Genomic DNA, 23,881 nt, shown 5'->3' with positions numbered 1-23,881 from the left:
ACTTTACCTGAACTTAAAGACATAGAATCAAGAAGAAATACAAAAAGCTAGAATGCTCCTGTTGGATCACAGACACCCTGTTGGCCCCTAAGTCAAGCGCCACTTGCGGTATTTCTTTATTCATTAACAAAGGGATAATCCCACAATAACCTGCCTACAAGCTATCCCTGTACAAAGTGGAGAAGGAAACACAGTTCCAACCCGATTTCGACACCATAACGGCAGTACAACTTGACCTGGTCATTATCCCTACTCAATTGGTGCCTCCATACACCTAAACACACTCAATGAAGTGCCTGGTAAGAAATTCAGCACGCTGCATTTTCTGGTTTTTGTCTTTAAACTGCTCCAAAATACATGTACAGTGTCCCTGGAGCTTCCTTGAAGCTTCTGGAGCAAATAGACACCAAAAATGTCCAAAAACCCAAACCTGCAAAAATATACAGCAGGCTGTAATTTCCTGTTTCGGGCCCTGTTTTACCTGCCAATCACTTGTGTGCGTAGCCAGCGGGCTCCCGCACCTTATGGGCCACTTGCCCTTTGAATCCTGCAAGATTTCACACGAGAAATCTCAGGAAAACAGCGTTTTCCACACAAGTATCTGCTTGGGAATGCAATTAGCAAACCTTGTACCTGTTCAAGAGGCTCTTGCCTCGGCAATTATGCATAACAGTACAATTATTGACCCAAAACAAGTTGACCAAGAGGGGAAACTCTGCCCAAGTCTGAAACTTCTGATTGGAGTGCAGAATTGACCATTTCAGTCTGCTGAAATTACTGGTTCAGACCTGCAACTCTGCTGTAATCACTGGTTCTGACCTGCAATTCTCCTGTAATTACTGGTTCAGACCTGTTCTGACACCTGGTTACAACTCTTACTATTCCCTGTACTATTCAGCCCACTGTAATTACTGGTTCAGACCTGTTCTGAAACCTGTTTCAGTTCATACTGCTCCCTGCACTGTCCTACATCATCTGGGCCAAGTCCCCCTTGATTCTGGCATCAATTGGGCTCTGAAATAGCCTCTGAACAGTCCAAAAACAGTACTGATTCAGTGCTGATTCAGACACTTACTTGGTGAGAGTACCACCCTCACCTGTCCCTGCAGGGACAGCATACAACTGCTCCTGTTCCTGGAGAAAGGAGGCTCTTGCTTCATGCAAAAACAGCATATTCCACACAGCTGTACCTAAATCAGAAGAAAAGCCCTTGTTTCTGCAGCATAACCATACTGTCAAGGAGAGAAAGAGAGAGTAGGAAGCAAGCCCAGCCCTCTGTGCATCATAGACAAGGTAGACCAACTCTCAAGATCTCTCCATCTACAGCTGTCCATCTCAAATGAGCCCCTTTCTGCCCCTCATGCATTGAAACTCGTTTTTGTGCTGCTCTCTCTCTCTCTTTTGGGAATTTTTCCCCAAATTGTGACATGGCATACATGTAGCAATTTCCCTGTTTAAACCTTTCGGTCTAAAATTCTCCATCCTCGGTGCAGAATTTGTCCTCGGCACAGACCAAAGGATTGATCCTCGTACAAAAACGAAGATAATGATGCGAATAGATTCTGGGGTCCAAAAATAGTAACTCCCTAAATTTTAGGAGTTGCTTCCATTGCATCCCCACTAGTCTTCTAACCATCTTTGCAGACTATGGCTACATCCAAATTTGTAATGTAGCTCAACTAAAAGTGAATTTCCACTGATGACCCCACATGGACTAATCTCTTGAAGATTTGTCCATCTTCACTTTGGACTAGTCTCTTCCACGCTAGTTCTTCAACACACTTTTCCATATACACTTTCACAAGTCTCTTCCAGGCTTGTCAATCTACAGTGCCATCAGTCTCTTCCAGACTTATACTGGACCTTAACTGTCCAATCTTGACTCACTAGACATTCCTGTCTGTTTCACATACTAGCCATGCAACTCAGGCGTTTAGATTTCAAGAGGGATTCTTCCAAAAAGAAAAACCAAATAAAATATATAATAAAGAAATCAACAAAAAGGTACTAGTTGTCACAGTCTTGTGACAGTAAGAGAGAGAGAGAGAGGAAGGGGAAGGGATGCTCTTGGAATTATATACTCATCTTGAAAGTTGGGAGACAAAGAGAGTGAGAGAGACTTGAAATTATGATAATAAACATAAGGCTTAGGAGTTAAAAGATATTGTGTGGTCTAGTCTTCATGGGCCAAAAATAGCATTTTTTTGTATGAATTGGTACGGATACATACCATATGGTACGATATGAACCGTACGGAATGAACTAGTTTGTACATAGTACAAATGCAACTATGAGTACATGTCATGCATAACTTATTACAACTTTTGCCTTTGGCATCCACTGCATCCTCGAGATCCCAGTTACCATGAAATAACTACCATATGCATCACATGTGCTAAACAACCTTGCACATTTGATTAATATCTTAATCCAATGTTATTGACAAGATTAAAGTATCTCAAAATTTCACATCCCTATAACACCACATGTCACTTTTCTCAAGAAATAAGTAACCTTCTACTCTAAAAATCTCTCAAAGGGTTGACAATTTGAGATAATTGCCAAAGATAAAATTGTTCTTGTAAAATTTTGGATCCTTTGACATGGACAAAATTTCCACTTGAATAACTTTCAAAAATAGTAATCTCTTAAATTTTATGAGTTTCCAATTTAAATTCTAGATCTTAATTGTATAGGTTCAAGGGTTCATGGTTAGTTCTTTGATCATTAGTATCTAGTTTCACTGTTTGAAACCACTCATTATATGGGCTTCTAGTCAATGTGACTACCCAAGTGTAAAAGTCTTAGTCATTTGAGCTTTCTGATCAATCTGACTATCCAACTAAACCTTTAATTTCTCTTAGGCATCTCATCAATAATGTTCCAAGTATAATTATAGGGTGTTCTAGCTAATGGCCACCCTTGAATAGAAAAATGAACATTTTATGAAAATATGCTAGGGTTTACACTAAGGAAACATCGTATGTATGGTTAAGACTGAAACACAAAGACTCAGACAATAACAAACAAAACTCAAGCCCTAAAGGCAAAACGCAAAACGCAAAAAATGTAGAAACATAATGCCCACTACAAACAGATCCCGAGGAGTGTGGTGAATAATGAAGGGCAACAAGCTAGTAACCAAAACAAAGCAATCGAAGACTAAAATCTAGTAAATGCAACGGTGTACCATGAGAGAAAGTTGAGAACTAGCCACCCGGGGCAAAGAATTAATAGGCAACAATAGAAGAGATATGTGCTAATATAGATAGTCTACTAGACAACAAAAATACATATAAACCCAATAGTGTACCACGAGAGAAGGTTGAGAACTAGTCACCCGAGGCAAAGAATTGATAGGCAACAATAGAAGAGATATGTGCTAATATAGACAGCCTGCTAGACCCCCAAATGGGAGAGATTGCTACAGCAATCACCCAATGGGAGAGATGGCAGCAGGCAGCAGGCTATCCCCTACTGGCACCAGATGCTGAAAACGTAGGCTGATAAGATGCTATGATGATGCAACAAATGGAAACCCCCAAACAGCAAGACAATGGCTAAAAATAAGCTACCTTGGGTGGGATAGTGATGGGCTGCAGCCAATGATGGCTGAACAACACATGGTAGGTAGCTAATGGTTAAAATATGCATGGTAGAGTAAGAAACCTACATAAAATAATAAGACTGGATGATAGGCAACCTGTCTATTTATAGATATTGAAGGGTGCCCCAAAAAATTAGGGTTCTCGAGGACTACTGAAACTCTCTCAAATCGTCCACCAAATTTGTGTTTTTCATTAATTAAGCGTATCTTGGGACTGTTTAAAAATGTAATCAATTGTAAAGCGTGTTTTAGATCAACATCTACTCTCATGCCCAAAACAAAGCAAAAAGGAAAGGCCAACGGTGTTTACCCCAAGGTATCCCACCTCAAAGCAACCAAGTATTGGATAGAGTGCACAATGGCTGCCCAATGGCCTACCAAGACCAGTCACTACACAAGCGATGGTTATCTTACCAAGCGAGTCCAAATAGTCACCCCCAGAGAGGATAGGGCATTACACAAAAAGGGTGCTCATTGGTTATGCAATGGTCTACTAAGCCCAACAAAGGCAGATAGGACCACATTGAGCTGTTTGCTTTTTTTTTTTTCTTTTTGGATTGAAAAGTTAATTTGATGGGTGGCAGCCGATTAAGAAACAATGACCCAAAAGATAGAAGTAGGAATGGTACACCCAACATATCACAAAACAGTACAAGTTTATCCATCTACTCGAGAATATCAATGACAAGAGAAGGGTAATGAAGTATCATATGAAGAAGAATGATTGTGTAATCCGCTAGTGGAAACAACTTAGGATCCATCCAATGGTGCTCTGCATAATGGGATGCATGGGCTACATACTAAAGAATGCACATGCAATAGATGCCACTTGGACAATGTCCCTCATGGGAAAATTGTTCACTTACCCAAGTGCCATTTACAAAGATGATGAAATCATGCAATTCATAAGAGAAGGTAGAAGAATTCGTATAATCCGCTGGTGGAAACAACTTAGGATCCATCCAATGGTGCTCTGCACAATGGGAAACATGGGCTACATACTGAAGAATGCACATGCAATAGATGCCACTTGGACAATGTCCCTCATGGGAAAATTGTTTACTTGCCAAAGCGCCATTTACAAAGATAATGAAATAATGCAATTCATAAGAGAAGATACAACAGGGGAGAAAAAGGCAGTTGTCAAAGTGCCAAAACTTGTAGAATACCAAGGAGGGTAGAAACCCCCTCTCAACCTAGATGTGAGTCCTACAGCACACAGCTCCTATCTCCAACTCACGAAGGATTGGTGCAAACTTGTATGTGAGTCCTACACTAAAATACAAAATCCTGCAAAAGAGATCATAATTTGCAAGCACAAAGGTGAGTAGTAATATGCTCCAAAAAACAAAACTAAAAATAAAGAAAAGCAAAGCTAAGTGCAATGGAATGAGTATGTAAGTATGTAGCGAACATCTAAAAAAGAAAAATACTAAATGTGGCACCACCATTACAAATATCAGCTGGAAAAGTGGTCCTAGAAGGTGTAGTGAATGCCCTAGGAATGAATACGTAAAGTGCAATAGATGAGCCACTAGCAAACCAATCAACTAATCCTTCAAGAGTAATGAAAGATATAGGTTGCTAAGGCTATCCGCATACCGCATGTCTAATAGCCATTGGGGCAGATGGAGAAAATGATCCAACAATAGGAGATGTAATCCTATTGGACTGGCCAACTGAAGTGGAGGCAATCGCAACAACCTACTATGGTTTTCTAAGTGGAAGACCCTGGGCCTTGGTACAACACTCCTCAATCACATGGCCCGACCTCTGGTAGCGTGTCCAAAACCTATTGTTCTTATAAAGTTGCTACCAAAGGGGTTGTGTTTCTTTGGTTTCATCAAAGGAAGGGGTGTCATCCTTGTTTTGGCTTGCCTTCATATCTTGCGAGTTCTTGCTACTATTGGTTTTCCCTCCCAAAAAAAAGGCAACCATCCCTCGCCCATCTTAAGTAAGACCGTGTGGAGAACTTCTTGTGGACTTGATCATGAAACCTTGCGTAACACAAAAACTAACACTCCCAACTCATAAAAGATCGATAATTATAGCAACGAGATAATGTGATGGATAAAATGGAAGTATTTGTCAGGCAAATTGTTCAAGAAGAATATGATTTGATCGTCGTTTAACTTTAGGGAGTCAATAGTCACGAAGGCGAATAACTGCTGATATTCGGCCAACTTGACTTTCCAATCATCTTTCCTTAATGGAAAACTCCTAAAGCTCAAAATCGAGATTAATATATTAAGTGCAATCTAGTGCCGCATAGCGGTCAATGAGATGACTCCAACGCTTAGATATAAGGAAAAAATGTTGTAACTGAGAGTGGAACTCAAAAGCAACCCTAGCATTAACTCAACATAGGCCGAGGCATTGCAAACTCTCCATTAACGGATGTGATCGAGATCAACTAATCGAGGATCTGACAACGACGAGGTCCCAAAGACCCTGAGATTCAAGCACTTATTGCATGAAGTTCGACCAATGAATAAAATTCATCCCATTAAAATGAGTCTTATTTGTAAGGCATTATTACCCGTTGCAACTGAACTGCTAGTGCTAGAAGATAGATAAGGTGTGTAATGGAGGTAGGGTGGATAAGGTGGGTGAGGTAGAGAAGTGGAGTACATTGGGCAAGTAATCCCAGAGTGCCCATTGTAACCAGTTTCCTCCTCGAATAGGGTGGTAAATAACTTGATTAAGCACTATTTACAACAATTAACAAATTCACAGAACTGAAAAGTACACTTTACCATATAATCTTGGACATTGGATATCCTATTGGCCCCAAAACTGGAGCCCCTTTCGGTGTTTATTTAACTTAATTGCAAAAGAAGTTGATGTAGAATGGGATTCTCCCAATCCCTTTTGGTATTCCAACTCCCCTTGCTGTTCAAAATGACTAGCAAGTCTTTAATCTGATTTGCCCCTTGATTTAGGCAATCAATTGGCCTTCACCCGCTTTGATGGAGATGAAAATGCCCCAAATTCAATTATTTGTTGGTTCCTCCACTTAAATAGCCTAAAAACAACTTCAGTCCTGTTGAATCTAAGTCTTGGAGCTTCCAATTTCTAGCACGCTTCTCGAGGCTACTGCTAAACCCTGGTTTCTGCTGCAAATTAGAGTTTACAACAAAGAAATCTGAAATTTCTCAACCTCTGGTGATCTCAATGCTGCAATCTTTGGAGCAAGGCTGTAGAAAGGTTGGGAGATGAGAGAGAATACTGAGGAGAGAGAAAATTCAAACTTTCTTCGCGAAGAACTGAAGAAAGTCTGTCATTTACTCTGTTGCCTTGTCTCAACAGCTTATAGATGCAAAGAACTGAAGAAAATCAATCATTTACTACTGCTGCCCTGTCTCAACCTGTAAATACTGTCACATGTGTTGGTTGGTTTTCTCCTGCCCCTAGCTGCCTCAAAAGGTCCTCCAATGGCTGCAAATCAGACCAACAGCATTTCCTCCCTCTCTCTTGCAGGCTAAATAACCTAAAAATGCCTCTCTCTAGCCTCTAAAAACGTTTTTCAATCTTGCATGGGCATTTTTGACAAGTGGCAGCCTTTCCAAATGGTTTTTCCAACATTATCTATAATTAAATATTAATTTTCAATCTTTAAATGCTGAAAATTAAGCTAATAATTATTTCAATGCCTTGAAAAATAATCTAATTGGCCAATAATTAAATTGGCTAGGCAACTTCTATTCTTGAGTGTCTCTGTGCTATCTTCGACCATTAGATTGGCATTAGGTACCATTAACCAAGACTTCTCTGTTAGACAGTGTCATTTCCTGAATAGTCGATCAGTAGAGGACACGTCAGCAACAATCAGACAGCACACATAGTACAATGCGACGTCAGCAGACTACGCAGGTGCCACGTGGCAACCTGCAGTGCAGTCGGACAGTTTTTAGGCATTATTTTATTGCAGTCAGCTACATTTACTGCAGCCGACTTGTTTATTTTATGTCCTTTATTTATGCTTTATATAGCAATCCTCCAGCACATTGTTTGCACATTATTATTCAGTGATTTCAAATTTTGACCTTGAGATCTGTTGGCTGAGATAGACTGTGCTCGGGCTGAAGGAGATTGAGGTCATCAAGTCAAAGACATACACAAATATTTCCCCTGCCTCCTTGTGTATTTCTGCACTCTTATACAGCATACTACACCGCAGATTTCTGCGCTTACACTATCTCCTTTTCTCTCTCTCTTCTCTCTATGTTCACTCTCTCCCAGTCTTTGTCCTACGCTTCCACATCGCTGCACTCTGACATGGTATCAGAGCGGTGAAGATGGACTGACTGCGGGCTGAACCTGTCTGAAGAGGAGATTTCAGCGCGACACAAGGCTGCATTTCCAGGATTCAAGGGCGAGCGGGAGAGCTGCGCATCGGATCAAGGCTGAAGCGAGCGTGGGCGTGCGGGAAAGGAGTCTAATCGGTGAATTTGCTGCAGGTTATTGCTGTTCGAAGGGGACAAAAGCCGGGTTTGAGGCCTTCCATTGCAAATTTTACTTTTTCATTGCCTCCGGCGAGTGAAGAAGATTTGGGCAGCGGAGGAATCAGTCCTACAAGGCTTCGTTTTCAAAATCCGAGGGGACTGCTTTTGTGTTTGTATAGGTATTGCACATTAACATGTCTACAAAGACTGATTTGGAGTTCCAAGCAATCATGGACAGGAAGGTGCCTGTCCTACCGGCTCTTCCAATGGATCAAAAGCTTAATGGTGACAATTACCGCATCTGGCCGGTGATGATGTTGGCCATTTTAGTGTCTTATGATTTGGCAGAACTAGTGATGGAGATTAACAAGCCCTCGGTGAGGGATGAGACCAAACTCTCTTCCAATGCTCGTGCGGAGTTGTGACCAAGGCCCAATCTCATTGGGACAAACTGAATGCCAGGATTCGATCTTTTTTGTTTGTCTTGCACCATAGCCATGATAGCTCACATAGAGCACTTGACAGTGGCTCGTGAGATATGGCTAGAGCTCGATCAAATGTACAACCGGATGACCCTAATGAAGAGGGTTTCTTTAGAGGTGCAGATGCGGACTTTGTTCGTGAATAAGTCTTCTTCGCTTCGGGAGCACATCGACAAGCTTCGACAGCTTCAGATGCAAGTTCAAAATGCAGGGAAGCCTATTTCCTCCAAAGACATGGCAATCACTTTACTATCCCAGTTGCCACCATGATTCGATACTTTTTATTCTGCTCTTATTACTTCAGGGCGGGAGTCGACTCTTCGGTGGGAAGAGTTGGTTCCTATGGTCTTGGACCAAGAGGAACAATTGAAGGGACAGAATGCTTCCAAATCAAAGGCATTGGTTGGTCAAGCCTCTCAGAAGAAGGGGAAGGACCAAAAGAAGAAAAAGGAGGACAACAAATCCAAGAAGGACAAGGAGAAGGAATCGACTTGCCATATTTGTGGAAAGACCGGTCACTAAAAGAAGGATTGCCCTGACAAAGACGAGGAATACCAAGAAGAAGGACACGAAGGACTCTAGAGCGGTGACTGCACCCTCATTAGCCGCTTTTCTACACTTAGCAGTCATTAAGGACTCTACACCGACTTCTTCTGATGCTGCGATGACAGCTCCCCACGCTCGAGAGTGGATCGTGAACAATGGTGCCTCACGGCACATGACTCCTTCTTCCGTTGGTGTTGCCCATTTGTGACCTTCGCGTGGGCAGATTCTCATTGGAGACAGCTTTTCTGTGTCTATTGCTACGCGGGGTGAGATGCAGCCTATTCCAGATGGACGTGGTGGTACCCACACCTCTGAGGTGTTGCATGTGCCAAGATTGGGATATCATTTACTTTCGGTTCATAAGATTTGTGCTCTTGACCTCTTGGTGGAATTTGACAGTGATACTATTCAAGTCCTTGATCGTGGATCGAGGAAGGTTCTCTCTGCAAGGTATGAGGAGAATGGCGTCTACAAATTGAAGTCTTCTTCAACTCTTACTTCTCTTCCTCTTACTTCTCAGACACAATCTGAGCTATAGCATGCTCGGTTTGGCCACCTAAACTACGAGTACCTTCGAAAGGCGTCGCAAGGGTCGTTTGTCCGAGACTTGCCGGACATAGTGGTGAGCCATCAGCCATGTATCTCCTGCATTTCTGGGAAACTGCATCGGAATGTGATTCCCAACAAAGCTTCTAGGAGGTCTACTTCACCCATGGAGCTTGTATCTACGAATCTTCGCGGCACAATGAGGACCGAGTCCTTGAAGGGGAGCTTGTACTTCATGTTAATCGTGGATTACTACAGTAGGATGACTTGGGCCTATTTCTTGACTTTGAAGTCAGAGGCTTTCTCTCATTTCAAAAATTGGCTTCTCTTTGAGGAGAACCATTCTGGCTAATGGCTGAAGACCTTGCGTTCAGACAAGGGAGGTGAATTTATGTCTAATGAGTTTGCTCGTTATTGTGCAGATAGGGGCATTCACCAGGAGTTTGCTAACACCAACACTCCCCAAGAGAGTGGCATTTTGGAGCGGAAGAACCAAAGTGTGATCGAGATGGCACGCACCATGATGGAGCACCGACAGACACCTCAGTTTTTGTGGGCCGAGGCAATGGCTACCGAAGTTCACATCCTTAATCAATCTCCCACTTCGACTGTTGACAGGATGACACCTTTTGAGGCTTACTTCAGGTCTAAGCCTGATGTCTCTTATTTCAGGATCTTTGGGTGTGACGCTTATGTGCACATTCCGAAGATGCAGCGTGATAAGTTCGAGGCGGCTTCCAGACGACACGTTTTTGTTGGCTATAGCTCCCAATCCCAAGGTTATTGTTTGTTTGATCCCATTAAGCGGGATGTCTACACGAGCCGAGATGTGCGATTCGTGGAAGTACCAGCCACCACAAAGGGGGTGAGGAGCACCCCGTCCTTGGAGATTCAAGGGAGAGTTGGACTCTCGAAGCAGTTTCTTTGGAGCCAAACCTCTTGATGGAGATTCTTCTTCGGATTCAGAGTCTTCTCTTCCACCGACCACCCTCGAGGAGCTTCCACCAATGGACGTTCCTGAGACTTCAGCAAATGGAGAGCGACGGGGAGAGGTTCGTCCTCCTCCTCGTTAGGCCCGTGGCACACTCTGAGATTCAGGGATCGAGGGGGTCCCTGAGGAGTGGGAACCACAGGATGGACTGCGGAGGTCACGGAGGAATCAGGCACATTCTTCGGAGCTTGTCCGCTCCAACTATTGTTTGCTGACCCGTGTTATGCAGGATCGAGAGCCCACTTCAGTGAAGGAGGCTTTGCAGTCTGATCATTGGCGGAAGGCCATGGAAGCTGAGTTGGAGGCTATTGAGAGGAATGGCACTTGGTCTCTTGTGTCTCATCCCTCTCACAAGAAGGTGATTGCTGTCAAGTGGGTCTTCAAGACCAAGTACCTTGGCAATGGTTCTTTGGACAAGCACAAGGCTCGCCTTGTTGCTAAAGGTTTTGCTCAGCGCCCAAGCATTGATTTCCATGATACTTTTGCCCCCATTGCTCGTATGGCGACTATTCGAGTTGTTCTTACCTTGGCTGGCCATAGGAGATGGCCTATTTATCAATTGGATGTGAAGTCGGCCTTTCTGAATGGTGACTTGCAAGAGGAGATCTATGTTGAGCAGCCTCTTGGCTTTGGATCCTCGGATGGGAAAGTTTACAAGTTGAAGAAGGCCTTGTATAGCCTCAAGCAAGCTCCGCGTACATGGAACGAGAAGATTGGCTCGTTTCTTCAATCGAAGTTGGGATATCAGCACTCCAAGGCTGATCCGCAGCTTTATGTGCACACTTCCGAGGTTGATCGTGTATTGTTCATGTTATGTGTTGATGATTTGATTTTGACAGGGGATCATGCACAGCAGGTCCGAGAGACCAAGACACCTTTACATCAGGTATTCGAGATGACGGATTTGGGGCTTCTTCATTTCTTCTTGGGTCACGAGATTTATCAGTCTCAGAGGGGGATTTTCATCTCTTAGCAGAGGTATATTCAGGAGCTCTTGGTGACTTTTGAGATGGAGACTTGTCGGCCAATTACTACTCCTATGGATCCGAATTGGAAGGCCACTTCACACTCAAATTCACCCGTGATGGATACTTTACGCTACCGTCAGTTGATTGGATCCTTGATTTGGCTTCTCAACGCTCGTGTTGATCTTTATTTTGCTACGGGTCTTTTGGCAAGGTTCATGACGGAACCTAAACAGGTGCATTGGCAGGCTGCCCTGAGGATTCTTCGGTATTTTAGGGGGACCTCTGACTTAGGGATTTCTTATCCCGCAGGTACAGATGCTTTAGATCTGGTTCTTGCAGGTTGGAATGAGTCGATTGGGCTAGTGATGTGGACCACCGACAATCTACAACAAGCTACTATTTTATCTTGGGTACAGGTATTTTCTCTTGGAGTAGCAAGAAGCAGCCCATGGTAGCCCTTTCTTCTACTAAGGCGGAGTATCGAGCTGCGTCTTCCACCACATGTGAGGTTGTGTCGCTTTGGAGATTGTTGGAGGAGCTTGGCTGCCCCCAGACTCGTCCTACTCTTTTGCGGTGCGACAATGAGAGTTGCATTGCCTTGTTACGAAATCCTGTATTCCACGCCCGAACGAAGCACATTGAGATCCAGTACCACTTCATTCGGGAGAAGCTTCTGGATGGGACCATCGATGTGGAGTATTGCAAGACGGAGGATAATCTTGCAGATTTGTTTACGAAGGCGCTTCCCCAGGCGCTTCTTCGGTAGCATTCCATATCCCTCGGTCTTTTGACTCGTCCAAGATATGAGAGGGGGTGTTAGATAGTGTCATTTTCTAGACAGTCGATCAATAGAGGACACCAGCAGTCGGACAGCAGACAAAGTATAATGCCACGTCAGCAGACTACGCAGGTGCCACCTGGCAGCTTGCAATGCAGTCGGACAATTTTTAGGCATTATTTTATTACAGTCGGTTGCATTTAATGCAAGGCTGCATTTAATGCAGCCGACCTGTTTATTTTATGTCTTTTATTTTTGCTTTATATAGCAATCCTCCAGCATATTGTTGGCACATTATTATTCAGTGATTTTAGATTCTGATCTTGTTGGCTGAGACAGACTGTGCTTGGGCTGACGGAGATCGAGGTCATCAAATCGGATACATACGCACATATTTCCTCTACCCCCTTGTGTATTTCTGCACTCTTATACAGCATACTACACCGCGGATTTTTTGCATTTACACTGTCTCCTTTTCTCTCTCTCTCTCTCTCCTCTCTGTGTTCACTCTCTCTTAGTCTTTGTCCTACACTTCCGCATCGCTGCACTTTGACATTCTCTGGTGTCATCAATTGACACTTATAGCGAAATGAATGACCTAGGCCAACAACCGGTACCAGATACCACCAAGTACCTATGCGACATAACGTATAGCAACTTTTGCCTTTGACATCTCGTAATTTCCTAAAATCTCGAGCTCGTAAATTTACTCTAATCCCAGCTACACCTCACATGTGCAACATTTAGTTAACCATGTGATTAAAAATTAATCCACATGTTAAGTGAGGTTTCAAAAATACATGTCCTCGTGACACCCACCATGTATATGAGAAGTGCACACAATGGATCCAAATGTGAGCATGGTAACCACATGAGGAGCCCATACTGGAGGGATAGGGACACATGGAGCAAAGGATGGAAATCCCTGCATAGGAGTGACCTATGGAAAGTATCACGACAATCCATTAGCAAAGGATGGATATCCCTGCATTTGAAAGGTCGTGTAGGGCCCAGGGGGGTTGTAAGTGTCCAAGGGTAGTGAGGGGGATGCCCATCACAGTTGTACCAGAGTGAGAGGATATAATAAAGTGAGGGTATATGGAAGGCACTATGTTAAAGGATAGCATTCCCCATAACGATGCACCAAGAGGGATAGTGAATGGAGGGCAGGTAGATGGAGGGATGGAAAATGAGAGTACTAGGGGCGGAGATGAAAGATCCAACCCCTAGTGTCCTATGAGCAGAAGTGAAGTGTAATCCAAGATTTTGGAATAAAGATGTGAGTAGACCAAAATGTGGAGAAGATAGTGTGGGATAAAAGGGAGTTCAAAAGTATAGTTTACTTACTCAAATGAAACAAATGATAGAGATATACCTAATGAAGGGTATCTACTTCAAGAGCCTCCTCTGTTAGAGTTAACATATTGAAAACCATCTGGATCCTGCACACCAAAAGGAGAAACAAAAGAGGATTTTGGCTCATACAACTCAAAAGGGTTATACGAACCTAACACAAGGCCTAGATGAGATGAAGGAGATGGATCGCCAAACGTGCCAATAGTCATGATCCCTCCAAGATTAGAAAGATAGCCAATCCCACCAATCAGTCCAAACAAGGTAGTAGCATTTAATGAAGGGGTGTAAACCTAACTGTACATGATACGCAACTACTTCTCAAACTCCTCATCGTAAGATGATAAAAGTGTGAAGAAGATGATGATATAGGTAAAGGGGTGTCTACCTCCTCCTCAAGACCATAATGACTTGTAAGAGCCTCCAATGATGAGGAACCCTGATAGGGCATCATAAGATCTGTAGAACAAGGTGCTTGAGACATTATGACTCAAAACCAAGTCACGTGTAAGCCTCGCATAAAGACTAGCCTCCACAATCACCACATGATATTCTTTAGAAAAGCAACGGCTCTAATACCATGTGAAGATATGCTTGGGTTTACACAGAGGAAATACAACATGTACGACTAAGACTAAAACACAAAGATAGTGGCATTTAAACCCAAAACACAAAACGCAAAACACAAACACACAGTCAAACACAAAAATAAACACAAAGAGAAGAAACTCTAAAGTGAATGAATATTGTAAATGAATGCTAGAGTGTACAAAATGCCCCAAGACAGAGCAATGAACTGTCGAAATGTAAGATCCACCAAACACGGATCTCGAGTGTTGTAACCACCAATCAAAGATGAGAGAGTGTTGAATAATGAAGAGCAGCAGACTGGTTAACAAAACACAACAGTCGAAGGCTGAAATCTAGTAAACGCAGCAATGTACCACGAGTGAATACCGAAAACTAGTCACTTGAGACGAAGAATTGTCAAGCGACAATAAAAGAGGTGCATTGATGTAGATGGCATGTTGATAGCAAAAACGCAAGTATTGCAACAGTCATGCAGTGGAAAAGATAGCAACAGTCTATCGCCTATTGGTACCAAATGCTAAAAACCCAAGCTGATCAGGTGTTATGATGACAGAGCAAATGGAGACCTCCAAACAACAAGGCAATGACTAAAAATAGGCCGCCTAGGACTAAATAGTGTTGGGTGATAGTTGGTGATGTGACTGATAGCAAATGGTAGGTGGCTGATAACTGAAAGTTGCACGATAGAGTAAGAAACCTGCATGAAAGGATGAGACTAAATGATAGGCAACTTGTCTATTTATAGATGTTGAAGGGTAACCCAAACAATTAGGGTTTTTAGGAACCACTAAAACTCTCTCAAATTGCACGCCAAATTTGTGTTTTTCATTAATTAAGCATGTTTTAGGGCTATTTGAAAATGCTAATCAGCTATAAAGCATGTTTTAGCTCAACACATTTAATCATATTTTAAAACACTCAAATAATACATATTGCCTTTCAAAGTATATGAGCATCAAATTAATTAAAATCATTAAGCCAATATGTCTTAGTAACAATTGATATATAAAAGGTTGGCCACATCCCTCCCTCTTACAATCTATCTTGTTTTTAAGACATTTCTTGAAGTATTTCTAATCCTACAGCTTTTTCATAAGCTGTAAGTATTTCTAAATAGTCTTCAAAATACTCTTTTGGCATTCATTTATAATCTAAATGAGACAATTTTCTAAATTTCAAAAGAAAATTTCTAGAAATGTTTCTTCCTTGTTTTCTAATCATATGAAAGACTATTTGCTCTAGTTGAAGTATCTTCTCATGTTCATCTACTTCAAGCACATCCTCTATTACAAGTTTCAATGATAGAGGCCCTTCATAAGACTTCAGAATATGGATTTGAAAAGCATTATAAATTTTTCAATGCTCTAAAAGTTGCAACCTGTAACAAATATCATTTATATTTTTAATGACTTGAAATAACTCATAATTTCTTACTGCAAGCTTAGTGACTCAGAATAAAGGCTTGTTGAAGCTTCTTAAACAAGCTTTGTCAAATTTCAACCAAACCCAATCTCCTTCTTGTAAAATCAAGTACCTTTGATGCTTATCTGCTGCTTTTTTTTATTTTTCTTGAGATCTTTGGATAGCTCATCTAACTTAGGCAAAAGTTGTATCCATTTCATACACGAACTCATCAACATCAAATATCTAGTCTCTTGTTTTCAAAATAGGCAGTAAGAGGGATTTTCCACATATAATTTTATATGGTACTTTACTTATTGAAATATAAAGTGTATTGTTATAGGCATATTCTACCAATGATAAATACTCTTTCCACTGTTGGTTCACTTCATGGCAATAGCACTTTAACGTATCCACTTTTGTGTGATTGGCTATCTCACTTTGACTATCTATTTGAAGATTATAATTTTTTTTAAAAAGTAAACTTTGTGCTCGAATTTTCAAAAAAAGCTTGCCAAAAGAGACTAGTGATTCATGGATCTCTATCATCCATGATGGATTATAGTAGCCCATGATACTTGAAGATTTGTTGAATAAATATTCTAGCCATATGTCAAAGGCTTAATAGTCTTATTGACTGGATTGAAATGAGCATACTTGCTAAACCTGTCAATAATAGTCCATATATCGTCGTTGCCATTTGCTAATTTCGGCAAGCCAAAAATAAAATCCATAGTAATACTTTCCAAAGGTTGGCTTGGAATGGTGATGGCTACAAAAGCCTTGCAAGCTTTCGACAATCAAGCTTTATCTTTTGACACATAAGACATTCTTTGACAAATTGTTCAATGTCTCATTGAAGACTTGGCCAAAAGAAATACATTTCGAGTGCACTCGTTATGGCCAAAATACTATGATGAGCCATGTAAGAAGTAGCATGACATTCTTCCATTGCTTTAGGTGGACAATCTTTAGTAATGCATAACTTATTTTCCATTTAAAAAATCCATCTTTAATAACATAAGAGTTTACCCTTTTATCAAGTTGTAAACTCTCCTAGATGATTTTAAAGTCTTCGTGAAAAGAAAACATGTCTCTCATACTAGTAAAATCCATATGATGAATCATGGACACTGCATAAATCTAAGGTCTACTTAACAAGGCATTAACTACCTTGTTTTGCTTCCCAAAAATATACAGTATTTAAAAGTTAAATTAAGCTTAATAACATGCCCATCAAATATGCTTCTCAAAAATCTTTAGTTGGTTGAGAAAATGTCTGAGACTATCATGGTCCGTCTTAATGAGAAATTCTCCACCTAATAGTGTCTCTAATCTTTTAAAGCTTGAATGATGGCCATTAAATCCTTTTCATAGGTAGTAGCATTATTTTCTACATTTAGCAACCTTCTATTTACATAAGCAACTGCATGTACTTCAAACTTCTTGGTTTAAGATTGCATCAATGCAATCTCCTAAAGCATCACATTCCATAAAAAAAGATTTTGACAAATTAGCTATAATCAACGCAACTCCTTCACTAATATATAATTTAAGAGCTTCAAAAGCTTCCTTCTTTAGTTTGGTCCATCGAAATGCCGCTGCTTTCTTGATCAAATCATGCAATGGTTTGGCAACCACAACAAACCATTAAATAAATTTCATATTATAAGAGCATAATCCCAAGAAACTTCGAACTTCATAAACACTGGTCAATTTTGACCATTCTACAATAGCCTTGGTCTTTTTTGGATCAATCAGAATCCCATCCTAAATCTCTTCTAGGAAAAATTCACTATTTTTACCATCCACATAAAGTTTGCATTACCTCTAATATATAGTATGGACCCTAGGGCTTGGATCTAAAAAATAGAAAGTAGAGGCTATAAATAACAAGTGTTAGCTGAAAATGACAAGTGTAGAAACATTTCTCTTCAAAATGACACATGTCCTATTCTAGATGCCACATGTCACTTTTTTGAAGAAAGAAGCTTCTAAACCTTCTACTCTAAAAATCCCTCAAACAGTTAACAATTTGAGATAGCCGCTAAACACAAAATTATTCTTGCAAAATTCTAGATCCTTTGATGCAAACAGAATTTCCATTTGAATAACTTTCAAAAATAATAATCTCCTAAATTTTAGATGTTATCAAATTTAGATTTCGGAGAGATTATTTGTATAGATTCACTGGTTCGTAGTTGTTTCTTTGATCATAAGCATCTAGTTTCACTTTCTAACACCACTCATTATATGGGCTTCTAGTTAATATGACTACCCAAGTTTAAAAATCTTAGTCATCTAAGCTTTCTAGTCAATCTAACAGCCCAACTAAACTTTTAATTTCTCTTGGATATCTCGTCAATGATGATCCAAGTATACTTATTGGGCATTCTGACTAGTAGCCACCCTTGAATACAAAGATGAACATTTAATCATATTTTGAAATACTCGAATAACACAAATTATCTTTCAAAGTATATAAGTATGAAATTAATTTGAATCATTGAACCAATATATCTTGGTAGTGATTGATATGCAAAAGGTTGGTTACATTGAAAAGAACTAGGTCAACAAGATGTAAATACCACCAGTTGGCATCCAGAACACAGCTTCGTGTGGATAGATTAAACAAAGCACTCGACAACAGACATCTACATAGGATCATTCGCAAACTGCAATGACCTCTGAGTTGAGGTATAGACAATAGCAAAGAGACTCAGGAATGGAGAGGAGAATGTAAAAAGAGAGTCAATCGATGTGTCTATCAATGAAATACATAAGATGTAGAAAGCATGTGCCCTATTTATAGAAGTGGGGTGTCTCAGATGGCGCCCTAGAATGCAGACACCCATCCCTTTTTGGAGTTGTAAGTGTGAAACCAAATCTTTGAATGATTGCTTCCATCCTCTCACTATAAATAGCCCCAAAAAGAAATTAGCATGCAAACACACATAATATAAGCATCCTTTGAAGGCCTATTGGCCAAAGACTAAAACACAGGTAGATAAAGTTCAAGGACTCTCTCCCCTCCCAAACAAAAACTTTTTTCACAAACCCACCCAAAAAAAAACAAAAACAAAAACAAAAACAAAAATTTTCAAAAAACAAACAAACAAACAATTTGATTCCAAAAACGTATTTCAAAGCTTCAATGTTTTGAAAATCTTTTGAAAATGGCATTAGGGGTCCACAACACCATTTCAATATACTATGCAATCTATTGCCCGTCTAGCGAACATCATCATCAATAAAGGATCACCTCATTCCACTAACCAAGTCTACAACCCGAAGGAGCATACACATTACTCAAAGAGAGTAAGACATAGAGAGAGATATAGACAAAAGCATGTTCATATTAGGGTGGTTCTCTATTTGAGCTACAATAATGAAGAAATAAACTCTAAACCTTTACCTCTCAAAATCCTAAACAAAAATGCTCAAACATTACATCAAACTAAATTGCTCTCTCTTTGAAATCCTAGTGCCGATGTAACTTGCATTACATGACAATGATATAATGCTCTTTCATTCTACACAACCATTTTATACCTAGAAGTTTTCTTTGATAACAAACTCATCCAAAAGTTTCATTTCAAAGTAATAGCTCTCCAAGAAATGATCTTCATGATTGTGTCTCTAAAAACAGCTCGCTTTTTGGATACACAACCAAAGTAGTCCCACAATTCACTAGAAGTTCTCATTGGATTGTGAGATTTGAATGAATCTACAACCAATATCTTGTCGAGCATGAATGAACCAACAATACATGGTATTGAAAGGGAATCCTTAAAGCTTGCATTCATTTATATGTGACTAGGTCATTGCTAAAACCACAATGCACTTGTCCATTGGGTACCACTTGGCCAATAACCCCTTGAATAAACTCCATTTGGATCCACACATTCTAATACACCTCAAATTATGCTATTCTTGTCTTGATAGGAAAGAAAAAAGACACCACCTTCTCACAATGAAAACTCGCCTTCCTTCAAAAATACACTATTATTGTCATCAAAGGAAAGAAGGAAAGTAGCTTTCACCTTCCTACAAAGGAAACTAGCCTTCCCCTTCCAAGTGAAGAGGCTAGTTACTATGAAGTGAAGGATTGCAGGTCCCTATGCCAAACACAAATTCCTGCAATGGTCACAAACAGCCACCAACCTTGACTACCTAATTATTCAGGCTTGATCGAACTAGAGGTCCCTATCCCAAACACAAATCCCTGCAACAGCCACGAACAGCTACAAACAGCCACCAAACTTGACTGATATATTTCTTCATGTTTGATTGAACTAAAGCTCCATCCAAGCCAAAGGTTACTAAAATTAAAGCTGAACAGTTAAGAACAGACACTGCCCTTGACTAATCTATTCTTTGTGCATCAAAATTTTAAACTAGAGCTCAATACACAACAAAGGTCTGTACAATGCCACAATAAAGTAGAACAAAGATATGTGTAGCAGTGTTGCAGCAATGACCAGGCCAGCAAGATGCAAAATGAAGCACAACGATGGTCACAGAGATATATGAGACAACACACTATATGATACTTAAATCAAAATGCATGATCGCTGACGCACAGAAGTAAGATTTTAGCGCCTCGGTGAATTTCTGGATGGCCTTTTTATTCTTCTTACTCAAAATATCAGATTGGCAGAAAAACACATATTCAAAAATCATAGATTGCAAAAACACAACTACCTGTACACACCAATACAAAATGCTGCAAGATTCCACCCTAATACTACACTTCATGAATCTACTGCTGTGTTGCAAGTGAAGGGGCTAACATGTGCGAAATCTACCTGCCGCTTCATTAAGAAGTTGATCCCAAATGCTAGATCAATGATAGGCCATTTCCCAAATGTTTCAGCATATGTGAACCTAAGTGTCTCTGACAAAGTGGCTATTGCTTCAAACCATGTTGAAGGAGCACGAGCATGTCCAACTCTGACTCGTTTCCTACCCAGGTCAATAGAAGACCCTGGTGCCGAAGCTTCTCCCTGTTGCATTGCTGCAGTACCTCGACCTCTAAGTGTATAGTATATCAGTGCCGCAGCTCCTGCTGCTGTTGCCATTGCTGCGGTTGCCATTGTATTGATAGCTTTTAAACATACACCTTTTTGTAAACTTCAGTGTGACACTCTTCACGTTTGTGATACTGTGACACTCCAAAGCAGCCCTAAAGGCTACATCAATGTCAATCCCCCTGAAATTTATTAGCAAAACAGCAGGCCTAGAACCAGTATAACCCTATTTTCAGGTGCATGTTGTGCATCGCATTTTTCTGAAGAACCAATCCTCCAAAGTGACCACCTGTCAGAATAACCAATAACCTCTCTAAAGAATCCAAACTCGTATATTGTGGTTCCAAACAACTATCACCAGAGTACTGGGAACAACAGAGCTCAGGACTTTGTTAGCTGCTCTTGAATCGCTCGGAATGGTTGAATCCTGTTCCATACAGGAGCAATATGTTACAGCAATGGACCAAAACCTGTAATCGACAAAACACTCCATATCAACCGCTGCACAAACTTCGCACAAATGCACTTCAATATGTAAATTAAAACAGAATCAAGGCTCTAAATGATGACGATTAGAGAATTGCGTGATCAAGTACATTGGTTCAAACCCATAAACCGAGTGCATCAAATTCACGAAAAGGACGGTGCACTGATGGTTAACTACATGTCGCCCCATTCTAACTAAACAGATCATGTGTGCAGTATAACAGAAGTAGAACATGTGTGCGGTATAACAGAAGTAGAGCCAATCCATGTCATTCCGAATGAGAAACCCAGGGTTATAAGATCCAAGAAACAATGGACAAGACTGCGTTTCCTTAAAGTTATGGAGACTTGTACGGAAATTTACCTTCGATCTCTTCGATCTCTGCCGTGGATAAATAGCGTGGAAAGTAAGGGTTTTGCTGTATGCGGATGCTCCAGCTATGCTGCGCCGAAGTGGAGATGGTGCAGGAGGGCGTCTCTCTCTTTAGAGTATGTCCCTTTCTCTACTGCGCGCACCTCTGTCTCTCCCAAGTTCTGTAGGTCCCTTCCCTTCTCTATTTGTGTGTGCGCGTTAAAACACCTTTTCTATAAGCAAACGCGACGTCAGAAGAAAAGTAGAAACGCGGGCTCGCCATTTATAATTAGTCAATAATTAATATTTTTATATTTATTATACTTACATTGTCGTCTAATAGTTCAACAATCCATTTCTCAACTTCCTCTATCCTCTTTGATTTTTATTTTTTAATTTACTCTCTCTCTTTCTCTCCCCCCAAATTTCTTATGTTTAATTTTCTTTCTTTCTCTCTCTTTCTTTATCTTCTATTTTAGTTTATTTTTTCTCTTCTCTTAATTATCTCTCTCCTTTTTTTCTCTTCTAGCTTTTCTTTTCTCTCTCTCTCTTTTATTCTTCCCCCTCTCTCCTCACTTTTCCTTCTCTCTCTCTCTCTCTCTCTCCTTTTTTTTTCTTCTTTCTCTTTATTCTTTTTTTTCCTCCTCTCTCTCCTTATCTTCTCTTTGCACTTTTCTTCTCTCTCCTCTCTTTATTCTCTCTTTCTCTTCTATTTTTTATTCTCTCTCTTTTTTTAAATTTTATCTTTCCTCTCTCTATAATTCTCTCTACATGTTTTCTTTCTCCTTTTATTTTCTCTCTCCGTTGATTTTTCTTCTCCTTTTTTTCCTTTTTTTTTGCTTTTCCTCTCTCTTTTTTAAATTTTATTTCTCTCTCTCAAAAATATTTAAATTTGAAAAAAACAACTTTTATCTTTTCACTTTTTTCCCATCTCTCTTCCTCTTTTTCTATTTCTTCTTCTTATTCTTCTTTTCTTTCTCTCTCTCTATCTCCCCCCTCTCTCTCTTTCTCTCAAAAAATATTTAGATTTTTTTTAAAAAAAACTTTTTTCTTTTCTCTTTTTTCCCATCTCTCTTCCTCTTTCTTCTTCTTATTCTTCTTCTCTTTCTTTCTTTCTCTCTCTCCCCCTCTCCTCTCTTTTCCTTCTCTCTCATTTTTTTCTTATTTTCTCTTTAAATTCTTTTCTTTTCTCTTTCTTTTAAATTTTATCTTTCCTCTCTCTATAATTCTCTCTTTGTGTTCAAATTCTCTCTTCTTCTTTGTATTTTCTCTTTCTCCTTTCCTTCTCTCTGTCTCTCTCTCCTCTCTTTTTCTTTTTTCTTTTCTTCTCTCTCTTTCTTTTAAATTTTATATTTTTTCTCTCTATAATTCATTCTCTCTGTTTCCCTCCCTTCTCTCTCTCTCCCCCCTCCATCTCTTCTTTCTTTTTTGCTCTTTGTATATTTCTCTCTCTCTCTCTCTCTCTCTCTCTCTCTAACATAGTTAGATTAAACATTTTAATTTAAACTTTGTTTTATTAAAATAAGGAGAGGGAGAGAGAGAGAGAGAGAGAGAACCTAGGCCTTAAACATGAGAGAGAGGGGGAGAAGGGAAAGAAGAAAAATATTTAATTTTAAAAAAAAACTATTCGCTTTAATGAAAAAAGGGAGGGGGAAGAGAAAATGAGAGATTGCACGTGAAAAAGAGGGGAGGGGATGGGGTTTTGATTGAAAATGGGAGGTTTGGAAAAGAATGTAGGTTCGGGAAGCCCTCTAGAGGTTCAAGGCTTTCCGAACCTATAGTGAAAATAATATAGTAGTAAGGTTTCTCTTCAATTTTCTAGCACCGCTAGATTCGCGCCTTCACATTGCCATGTGTCGCCCATCCAGGTTGGCTCTCACGAAAGCGTTGGGCCCCGATCTAGAAACACGAATGGAAAATTGAAACTTCAAACAAAGCAGCTTCACATGATTGTTTGAAGTTTTAAAAGTTTACATGTAGACTTTGGCGGTAAGGGGATCTGCAATGTAATGATTCATATGGTTAATCGTCCAAGTTCTAATGCATTGTACACTCTTAGGGTAAAGGGCAAATCAAGAGGCATTCATATACCTATTAGATCATATGTCCTCCACTAATTGGTGGAACAAATGATGAAAGTGTCACTGAAATGGTTGCTCTCCGATTTTTCTTCAACGCCCTTTGTTGTCACAAAACTATAGTCTTTTTGCTCAACAATGAAAAGTAGTTTGACAAACATTGCAACCTCAAATCTCATCAAAATCATTCAAATATTTTTGTGTTGTGTCCATTAAAGCTTGCGAGC

General features: G+C 40.1%; 1 protein-coding gene across 3 annotated transcripts in view; it reads right to left on the bottom strand.

Annotated features, from left to right (window-relative positions):
- The window catches only part of LOC148032301 (uncharacterized), a 79,940-nt gene extending 58,133 nt beyond the window's left edge, over positions 1-21,807 (bottom strand). Inside the window, exons 1-2 of one of the 3 annotated variants that reach the window (XM_087682950.1) lie at positions 21,589-21,807; positions 20,517-21,208 (exon numbers count right to left, since the gene is read on the bottom strand). In XM_087682950.1, coding sequence (XP_087539076.1) covers positions 20,517-20,804 — 288 coding nt within the window. In that variant the 5' untranslated portion in view covers positions 20,805-21,208; positions 21,589-21,807. Of the gene's footprint in view, positions 1-20,516; positions 21,209-21,334; positions 21,474-21,588 lie in introns of those variants that run through there. The other 2 variants (XM_087682952.1, XM_087682951.1) reach the window with 2 other exon arrangements.
- Between the last annotated feature and the right edge of the window lie 2,074 nt (positions 21,808-23,881).

This window comes from Lygodium microphyllum, chromosome 8, assembly GCF_053477565.2.
Source record: "Lygodium microphyllum isolate KBCC chromosome 8, Lygodium_microphyllum_v1.1.10, whole genome shotgun sequence".
NCBI classification, from domain to species: domain Eukaryota; kingdom Viridiplantae; phylum Streptophyta; class Polypodiopsida; order Schizaeales; family Lygodiaceae; genus Lygodium; species Lygodium microphyllum.
This window is presented reverse-complemented; position numbering and strand designations above follow the sequence as displayed.